The sequence below is a fragment of the Hypanus sabinus genome, chromosome 2, assembly GCF_030144855.1.
Source record: "Hypanus sabinus isolate sHypSab1 chromosome 2, sHypSab1.hap1, whole genome shotgun sequence".
Classification (NCBI taxonomy): Eukaryota; Metazoa; Chordata; class Chondrichthyes; order Myliobatiformes; family Dasyatidae; genus Hypanus; species Hypanus sabinus.
The window spans coordinates 12,959,306-12,969,475 of record NC_082707.1 but is presented as its reverse complement, the minus strand read 5'-3'; the positions used below and the strand labels follow the sequence as shown (position 1 = coordinate 12,969,475).

At 42.4% G+C, this 10,170-nt stretch overlaps 1 protein-coding gene across 1 annotated transcript; it reads right to left on the bottom strand.

The window, feature by feature from the left end:
* Positions 1-938: 938 nt before the first annotated feature.
* LOC132403069 (extracellular calcium-sensing receptor-like) lies at positions 939-9,612 on the bottom strand. The gene is made up of 5 exons (XM_059986334.1): positions 9,346-9,612; positions 7,787-8,620; positions 7,001-7,228; positions 1,933-2,056; positions 939-1,846 (listed from the first exon to the last, which is right to left on the bottom strand). The coding sequence occupies exons 1-5, from the start codon at positions 9,598-9,600 to the stop codon at positions 939-941; spliced, it is 2,349 nt and encodes a 782-aa protein (XP_059842317.1). The 5' UTR covers positions 9,601-9,612.
* Between the last annotated feature and the right edge of the window lie 558 nt (positions 9,613-10,170).

Here is a 10,170-nt window from a genome sequence, read left to right as displayed (position 1 = left end):
CCAAAAAAGGGAAATCATACTTGAGGCCTATCTCAGGTATGAGCTACACGTTTGGTTTAGAGAAATTGAGAGAAAGAGAAAATGTAGAATATGTGGGCCAGTTCAGTGGGGTGGTGGAGGAGGTACTGGTCGGTCTGTTGTTGAGTGGAAAGCTTTAAGACATTATGAGTGGGGACAGTAGTGTTTAAGGACTGGATGCCCATGTGAAAATGAGGCGATCCGGGTCAGGTAAGTGAAAGCTGTTTGGGTGATTGGGATCATACAACGTTTCTCCTATGCATGTGAGAAGCGATCGAACCAATGTCAATAAAATATAGTCAATACCTGACGATACAAGTTTCGTATGACAAGAACAGGCGGTTGAAAGGGCCATGGGGTCAGTCAGGTGATGTAAATACACATTCCTTTTTGATGGTCTCAGTCACCGCTCAGTCTGTCGGGTCAAATATGAAGTCTTGATTTTTTTCCCATTTCGAAACCAATAATCGTATGGATGTTGCGAACTGAAGAGAATTCGTGGCCTGAAACGTTAATTGTTTATTCACTTCCATAGATTATGCCTGACGAGTTGAGACACTCTAGCATTTTATAGCTGTTGTATTGGATAGAATGTGTTTAATGTAAACTTGAGATCAGTACCAGTAGAGAAGATTCGACGGCTAATGTTTAATCATCAAGCCACGATAAAACTAAATCTAACATCACATTACCGTGGAAATAAACATGTGGCAAAGATTAGCATGGTCGCATTCCATATCCAGGCATACCCACAAACCAATCCAACCTTTTTGGGGAAAGTCAAAAAATATTTTAAAACACCAGATGTCAATTGTTACAGATGTAACCTGTTGATACACGAAAATAAATAATCATAACTACGTTTACTGATCCAGAATTACACACACAAACACTAAATGAATATGAACGTACTCTGGTAGTTACAGTGATGCCCCTTTAGCCATCATATGTTTCTTTGTATTAACGTTCGGTTTTAGTAAGATAATGTAACATTTCGGTGCAAAAATACAGGCAAGCAGACCAAAACTCGATGCCCAGATAGCAAACACTTCAACAGCCACGGTATACTTTCCCGGTGAGCTCACATAGGCTGGAATAAAAGTTATCCAAACAGCGCAAAAGATCAGCATGCTGAAGGTGATGTACTTGGCATCGTTGAAATTGTCTGGGAGTTTCCGGGCAAAGAATGCAAGCACTAAACACACGACTGACAACAGAGCAATATAGGCCGACACTACGTAAAAGGCGGCCCACGCGCCAACGTCACATTCCAGAATAATGATGTTCCTGTAATAGTTCATGTTTTTCAGGGGGTAGGGAGGTGACACACTTAGCCAGACCATGCAAACTAAACATTGCAAAAATGTAAGGAGGCAGACGCCCAGACGTTGCTGCGCGGGACCGAACCATTTCATCACACTACTGTTAGGAAGAGTTGCTTTAAAGGCCACCAATACAAGAATGGTTTTTCCCAAGATGCAGGAAATACAGAGAGCAAACACAACTCCGAAAGCTGTGCGGCGCAACATGCAAGACCAGTCGGATGGTTCTCCAATGAAGGCGAGCGAGCAAATGAAGCAAAGCAGGAGGGCGAAGAGAAGCAAGAAACTGAGCTCGGAATTGTTCGCTTTGACCATAGGAGTTTCTCGATACCAATAGAAAATTGCAGCTGTGGCCAATGTAAGACACGTTCCCACAAGAGCAAGCGTAACTAATACAGACCCTAGAAGTTCTCGAAAGGAAAGGAACTCAACATTCTTGAGGACACATTGGGTTTTTGCCTGATTGGACCAGTATTCCGAGGGGCACTTGATGCAATCCGTGGCATCTGGAAAATTGATAATTTTATGAGACAACGCGTGTGAGCACATAAATGGCGAATGCATAGATATTACTGTGCAGCTCAACACTTACCAGTGACGTTGCTAATTTCACCATCTGGGCAATCAGTACAGTCAAAACAACATATCGGCTGCCCCTTCCGGCTGACTCTTCTTGTTCCAGGAAGACAGGGTTCTGAACAAATTGCTCTGGGGATCTGAAGCAAAAGAAAATATCCAGACTGTATTTGCTTTATTAGTCGTTAATATCTCTATGCACATGTTCAAATATGATCTATTCCTATACTGTTCTCAGTCCACAAAAGTTCCCCGAATCCGACCTGTATTTTCCTCAAATACTTTTAAAATTACAAATTAATTTGTTTTGAATTGAATTGGCTATATTTCTTACATCCTTCACATACATAAGAATAAAAAACCTTTATGTTACGTTTCCGTCCAAATCTGCAATGTGCAGTTTATTGCAATTTGGAATAAATATTATGTACAACATAACAATCAATATAGCACAGAAATATAGTTGTGTGAGTTAATCAGTCTGATGGCCCGTGGAAGAAGCTGTCCTGGAGCCGGCTTTTATGCTGAGGTACCGTTTACCGGATGGTAGCAGCTAGAACAGTTTGTGGTTGAGGTGAGTGTGGACCAACTGATCATGTAGGCACTTTTTACGCATCCGTCTCTGTAAATGTCCTAAGTGGTAGGTTCACATCTTCAGATGCCCTGTGCTGTCCGCACCACTCCCTGCAGTATCTGGGGTGAGAGAAGTAGAGATCCCATACCATTTAGTGATGCCGCCAGTCAGGATGGTCTCAGTTCTGTCACTGGAGAAGGTCCTTAGGATTTTGAGATTCATGCCAGACTACTTCAAATATCTGAGGTGAAAGAGGCGCTGTTGTGCTTTTTTCTTTCAACACACAACCGGATTGTACAGACTACGTGAGAACCTCGGTGATGTGTATGCCGAGGAACTTAAAGATGTACGCTGTCAACACTGGAACAATTGATTTTAATAAGAGTTAGCCTGTCTCTACTCCTCCTGTAGTCCACAACCAACTCCTTTGTTTTCTTTTCGACATTGAGGAAGATGTCGTTTTCTTTACACGTTAGGGAGAATATGAGAAGCATAAAAGACGGTGCAGAGGAGATTCACAAGAATGTTGCCCGCTTTAGGAAGAATGCCTTCTAAGAATAGGGTAATTTTTCATTGGAGTGACGGAGGATATGAGGTGACCTGATTGATGTGTATAAGATGATGAGAGGCATTAATTCTGTGGATAGTCGGAAGTGTTTTTTTCTTCCCAGGGCTAAAATGGAGAGCACAAATTTTAAAGTGCTTGGAAGCAGGTTCAGAAGAGATGACAGGGGGAAGATTTTTTTACGTGGAGAGTGGTGAGTGCGTGGAATGATCTGCCAGCGACGTTGATGGACAGATGCATGGAGTCTAGGAAAATAGGTAATTTCTAATGTAAAGGCATGTTCGGCCCAGCATTGTGTGTCAAAGGGCCTGTAGCGTGCTGTACGTTTTCTGCTTTTCTATGAGATCACTGTGTCAGGGTGATGACTTTTTCTCTTTTGGCTGCTTTATTATGATTTCACATTAGCTCACTCAATGTAGTATCGCCAGCCAATTCAATTAGCAACTAGGAGCTGTGGGTGGCGACACAGTCATTCCTATATTGACAGTAAAGGAGGGGGTTTAAGACATAGCCCTATAAGGCGCCTGTGTCAAGACAAAACTTACCACCTTCTGGCGATCTGACAACTAGTCCAGGATACAGGTACACAATGCAGGGTAAAGGCCGAGGTCTCTGAGTTTGCAGTCCAGCCTGGAGTTCAATGTTAAACTGTAGTCCAAGAGCACCATTCTCACATTACCGTCCTTCTTCTTTAGATGTATAAGGACGGTGTGTAGAGTTGTGACTATTGCATCATCTGTCGATCGGGCGGTAGGCGAGCTGTACAGGGTCCAATGTGGGTGGCCGCATGCTGCAGATGTCGTCCTTGACCAGCCTCTCAAAACTTGTGCTTATTATTGAGGTGATTGCGATAGAACACCAGTCATTCAGGCATGAGAAGGAAGGATTCAAAGAGGGGGAAGGAGCCACAGTGGTTGACAAAGGAAGTCAGAGATTGTATAGCATTAAAGAAAAGGAAGTATGAAAGGGCTAAGATGAGTGGGAATACAGATGATTGGGAAAGTTTTAAGGAACAGCAGATCTTAACTGAAAAAGCAATACGGAGAGAAAAAATCAGGTATGAGCTCAGTCTAGCCAGGAATATAAAAGGGGATAGCAAAAGCTTTTTTAGCCATGTGAAGGGAAAAAAGATAGTTAAGAACAATGTTGGCCCCTTGAAGAATGAATTGGGAGAAACTGTTATGGGAAAAAGGGAAATGGCAACAGAATTTAATGCGTACTTTAGATCTGTCTTCACCAGGGAGGACACAAGCAATCTCCCAGATGTATGGATGGGCCAGGGTCATAAGATATCAGAGGAATTGAAACAGATTGACATTAGGAAAGAAACTGTGATGAGTATACTGATAGGACTGAAGGCTAATAATTCCCCGAGTCCAGATGGTCTGCATCCGAGGGTTCCAAAAGAGGTGGCTCAGGAAATTGCGGATGCATTGGTAATCATTTTCCAATGTTCCTTAGATTCAGGATCAGTTCCTGAAGATTGGAGAGTGGCTAATGTTTTCCCACTTATCAAGAAGGGAGGGAAGGAGAAAACGGAGAACTATCGCCCTGTTAGCCTAACGTCAGTCGTCCTTAATAATGGACGAAATAGTGGCATATCTTGATGGCAGTAATAGGATTAGGCCGAGCCAGCATGGATTTACCAAGGGCAAATCATGCTTGACTAATCTGTTGGAGTTTTTTGAGGGTGTAACAAGGATGTTAGACGAGGGTAAGCCGGTGGATGTAGTGTACCTAGATTTTCAGAAGGCATTCGATAAGGTGCCACATAGGAGATTGGTGAGTAAAATCAGAGCTCATGGCATTGGGGGCAGAGTTTCAACATGGATAGAAAACTGGTTGCCAGATAGTAAGCAAACGGTAGCAGTGAATGGGTGTTTCTCGGACTGGCTGGAGTTGACTAGTGGGGCACCACAGGGCTCTGTATTGGGACCACAGCTCTTTACGATTTATGTCAACGATTTAGATGAGGGCATTGAAAACTATATCAGCAAGGTTGCTGACGATACTAAACTGGCTGGCAATGTGATATGCGAAGAGGACGTTAGGAGAATACAGGGAGACTTGGATAGGCTGGTAGAGTGGGCAGATACTTGGCAGATGTCATTCAACGTGAATAAATGTGAAGTTATCCACTTTGGAAGCAGGAACAAGAGGGCAGAGTATTGTCTGATCGGTGTAGAGATAGGTAAGGGAGAAATGCGAAGAGACCTAGGAGTCCTATTTCATCAGTCAATGAAGGTGAATGAGCAAGTGCAACAGGCAGTGAAGAGGGCAAATGGAATATTGGCCTTTATTACAAGGGAAATTGAGTACAAGAGCAAGGATGTCCTTTTGCATTTGTACAGGGTCCTGGTGAGACCACACCTGGAATATTGTGTACAGCTTTGGTCTCCAGGTTTAAGGAAGGACATTCTGGCAATTGAGAAAGTGCAGCGTAGATTCACTAGGTTGATTCCTGGCATGGCAGGGCTGTCTTACGCAGAGAGATTGGAGAGATTGGGCTTGTACACACTGGAACTGAGGAGATTGAGAGGGGATCTGATTGAAACGTTTAAGATAATTAAAGGATTTGATAGGATTGAGGCAGGAAATATGTTCCAGATGTTGGGAGAGTCCAGTACCAGAGGGCGTGGATTGAGAATAAGAGGTCAGTTATTTAAAACAGAGTTGAAGAAAAACTTCTTCTCCCAGAGAGTTGTGGAGGTGTGGAATACACTGCCTTGGAAGACGGTGGCCAATTCTCTGGATACTTTCAAGAAGGAACTAGATAGATATCTGATGGATAGGGGAATCAAGGGATATGGGGACAAGACAGGGACTGGGTATTGATAGTGAATGATCAGCCATGATCTCAGAATGGCGGTGGAGACTCGAGGGGCCGAATGGTCTACTTCTGCACCTATTGTCTATTGTCTATTGTCTATCTCACTTTGATCATTTTTAGGTACCGGTACGATGCTGATATTTTGAAGCAGAAGGACACTCTGCCCTGGGAGAGAGCGTGATTAAAAATGTCTGTAAACAGGCCTTTTAGTGGTTCCGAGCATACTCTGGGTACCGGTCATGGAATGCTGTTTCATCTTGCAGCTTTGCATATGACATTAAACTCGATTTTTCTTTTGACCAATTTCGTACCTTGAAACAGGAGCATCGCCTACTCTGTAACGAGCATCGCCATCCAACCCACCCACCACCCACATCCACAGCACACCGTCCCGTACCATGGATTTACCTTTCGTTCCATATAAATTGTGAAATAAAATTGCTTCTGAAGCTTTTTCGAATCTTATGTAGCAGTTGGATTAGCAATGAATGAGCTTTCGTGGCACTGGGACCAAATTAGCAACAGAGAATTAAAGTACGTTCCAATTCTACGCAAACATTATGTAGTTAACATACAAGGCAAAGGTGCATTCAGCAGCACTGTTTTAAAGCTATGTAACTGTCATGGCGGGAAGAGTAGAAAGTTGTGTCTCGCAAGGACTGAATGAAAGAAGATATTGTCACATTGCTGTTCGTGGTCAGTCAGATCACGTCAAATATACGATCTGCCACTTCGCCACCACCCCTGATTACATTCAAATCCCTATATGATGCAACCTTGAAAATATCGAGAGACCTGACCTCCAGAATCCTTCCAGATCAGAAAATGCAGGAGATTCACCAACAACTGAAACAAAAAAATGTCCAATTCCATTATTTTCAACTGATCACTCTCATAGTTCGTGTGTGCACCAAATTGTTTGAGGATCCTACTGCACAAACCATTTCTACATCTTCCCTTAAGGTTATATAATGTATGTTTGAATAAGGCCATCCCTTGAAAAGCAAGAGCATTATTTTCAATAATCACATCTATCGCTAATATCACCCAGATCCCAAGCGTACAACTAATTTTCATTTCGCCTAAGTAAATGAATTGTAAATGAAGGGCCTTACCGTATTTCCCTTCGTGCTCCACATGATATCCCCGACATTAATCATCAGTTCGTGTCCTGGCGGAGCCGTGCCATCATAATACCCAATGTTTATAATGTCAACTCGACCCTTCAAATTCGTTTGCAAGTTCACGAATTCGTATCTTGGTACTGGGTCTCCATTTACATCAAAGTATACGATTTCGCCCGTCTTGGCTGTAAAATTCACTGTGCGTAGGTAGTGCAGCACCTAGAGCGGAAGAAAGCAAGGGAAGCATATTTTTAACCGGATCGTAGAATGCAAATACAGGCGTACAAGTAAGCTGTCATCAGACAACACTTGGAAAATTGTAATCAGTTCTGATCCGGTTGCAAATGACAAATACGAGATAGCAAAATGTTAAGGAGATTGGAAGACAGCATCGGGGCGTTTTTGGTAAATATTGTTTTACCCAATGTATTGTACGTGCATGGCACGTTCTGACAGGGACACCCCAACCTATTCCTTGTTAAGTGCATGGATGACAGAAAAATGGAGTGGAACGTGGGAGCGAATTGTTTGATTGATCTTTGTGTAGGTTGTGTGATCGGTACAACTCCTTGGACTGTGCCGGATAGGTTATGAAATACAAATATGAAATATTTTCTGAGAACAAAAGTTTAGCGGTCATAAACAGAAATGGTGACTAATGTATAGTGGGGAGTGTTTGAATGCACAGGAAAATTGAACAATATCAACTTCAACTGTAAACATATCTGTCCATGAGACACTGAGGCGCTTGATTCAGTAAAGGAAGTAGAACCCTACCTGCCACGGCTGGAAGTTTGGCACATGTGCACAGGTGTTATTCGTAAAGGGACCCTTTCCTTCTTCGCAGTTTAACAGATCGTGGAGTGCGTGAGCGATCGAGTAGACAGCTTTGTACACGTGGTACGAGCTCCCATCCATTTTCGCTGGAAGATAATTATTTTCTATTCCATCGATTTTCTCCTTCCCTGAGCAATGCCGAATAATACCTGAGGAAGTTACCGGACTTGTCCCGTTGTCTGTAGTAAAAGCGCAGGTGAATAAAGTTTCCCAAAACTCAGTTACCAGCATGTTGCCAGGAAAATTAGAAGGATGGACGTTATGAAGAAAATCTCTGAGATCATCTATCTCTGTCCTGTGTGTGGCTAGACCTATTGTCCCGGCGAGATAAATTGCCCTTTCTGAAGGCGGAAGAAGATCTCTTGTCACCCACCCTTCACTTCCAATCCACTGTATACCGGTTACATTTTGACGCCAAATCTCGTTCAACAAAATTCGCATATCACCACCTTGGACAAAGGCCACGACTACTTTAGTAGACGCCTGCTTAATCACCTTAACAATTTTACTGATTTTTTCTGGCGGGTCCGTCCTGTAAAAAGACTCAGAGTAGGCAATACAAACCCCAAAGTTTTCCACATGTTCCACAAACTCTTGCATTCCAAAATTACCGTAATCGTTATTACTTCTTATCGTTCCAATCCAAGTCCAGCCAAATGTTCTCACCAATTCAGCGAGAAGTTTGGACTGGTACTGGTCGCTGGGAATGGTTCTCAAAAACGTGGGGTATTCTCTCTTATCGCTGAGACAGGAGCAAGTGGAGTAGTAACTAATCTGCAGAGAAGGAGATAAATTGTTCAATACTTGGATCAGACTTTTAACTGATACACCAATAGTGTTTCATTCTGAATGGCCTTATATACCACGTATCTGTAATAAAATGCAGCATGAGAATGCAGCATGAGATATAAACAACATAATAACAGCATCAACAGGAGGTTAGTGCCATAATATGCAATTTTTCATGAACAACTTACTTATACACCACAGGACACTCATTTACGGTGAGATAGCTAAAGACAAATGCAATGCGATGGGCAACTTTTCACGGAAAAAAAGGGATGTGGCTTGAAATAGATTGCCAGAGTTGGTGCTGATGACAAAAGCGTTTCAGATGCTTTCAGACGCGTACATGATTGTGCAGAGATCTGATAAATATGAATGTTGCATACTCAATAGAAACACCGATTAATAGTTCAGGCTTATTTTGTGCCATGTTCTTTTTTCTGTGATCCAGCATAACAAAATTTAACAAAGGCTAAAATTGAGAAAGTACAATATATTATTATGAGGAGAGCATAAACAAAGTCTGGCGTTATTAGACTATGATAAAATCTAAAGGTCTAAAGTAGCATTTTACTGTGTTTTTACGATTAGTTGAAATTAAGTCAGATCCTCATGTCCTTTGTGTCCTGACATGAAAATCGCATTTTTATGTTTGTGCAAATAAGTGACTTCATCGGTAGACTCCAAATGCTGTCAAATATTTGATACATTACCAGCGGAACCCCAAATGATCCAATTGCTCTTGCTGTTACGATTGAGTGTGTAGATTTATCGCAGCCAATAATGGCAGCGACCTTAGAAGAGCCTCTACATTCCGGATATTCCATAGATTTCTCTCCATTGATCAACTCTAGCGCTGCTTCAGTGGCGATCGTGGGGGATGAACAGTCATCGTAGATCTCATATCCCAGTGTGATCCCCGGCAAGAGTTTCTCATTACGATTTATTTCTTCAATGGCAAAAATCATCGTCTGCGCCAGTCGGAAGCTTTCAAAGCCAAAACTGTGGGATAAATGTTCGAGAGCATGTGACCATAATACAGAGCACTCCAGTTAAGCTATTCCACATAATGAGTCTTTTCGGCAATTTGATTATGTCTGATTCTGCTACATTATCTCCGTTATATTTAACACCCCTATTACCCTAAAATACAATAGCCTCCACAACCGTCTGAAGGAATGAGCACGACATACACCAGGGAAGTTAACGTGTTATCATCTCCAAGGTGACTTTCTTGTACTTAGATGCTGGGTCCCCTGGCCCACCACCTCACACTAATGGAAACATCGTCTGCATGTTCGCAGTATTAGGCCATTTAAATTTTTAGTAAGTTACAATAAGAACCCCCTCAAACTTCCAAAGTCCGGTAAGTACACAGTGAACAAAAGCTTCACATGCGATAACCCTTTCATTCCAGGTATCTTACAGGTGAATCTTCTCTGGAACCGCCCAAATGCCAGCACATTCTGTTTTTTTTAGATGTATTGCCCAAAAGATGCACATAATAAAGAGGGGGTTATATAAGTATGCACCTTCCA

Excerpts from the sequence above, each read along its gene's own strand:
- LOC132403069 (XM_059986334.1), bottom strand. The coding sequence starts at position 9,600 with ATGATTTTTGCCATTGAAGAAATAAATCGTAATGAGAAACTCTTGCCG. Across the intron at positions 8,621-9,345 it reads GATCATTTGGGGTTCCGCTG|ATTAGTTACTACTCCACTTG; the intron begins GTAATGTATCAA and ends CCTTCTCTGCAG. Across the intron at positions 2,057-7,000 it reads GGAGCACGAAGGGAAATACG|ATCCCCAGAGCAATTTGTTC; the intron begins GTAAGGCCCTTC and ends CTTTTGCTTCAG.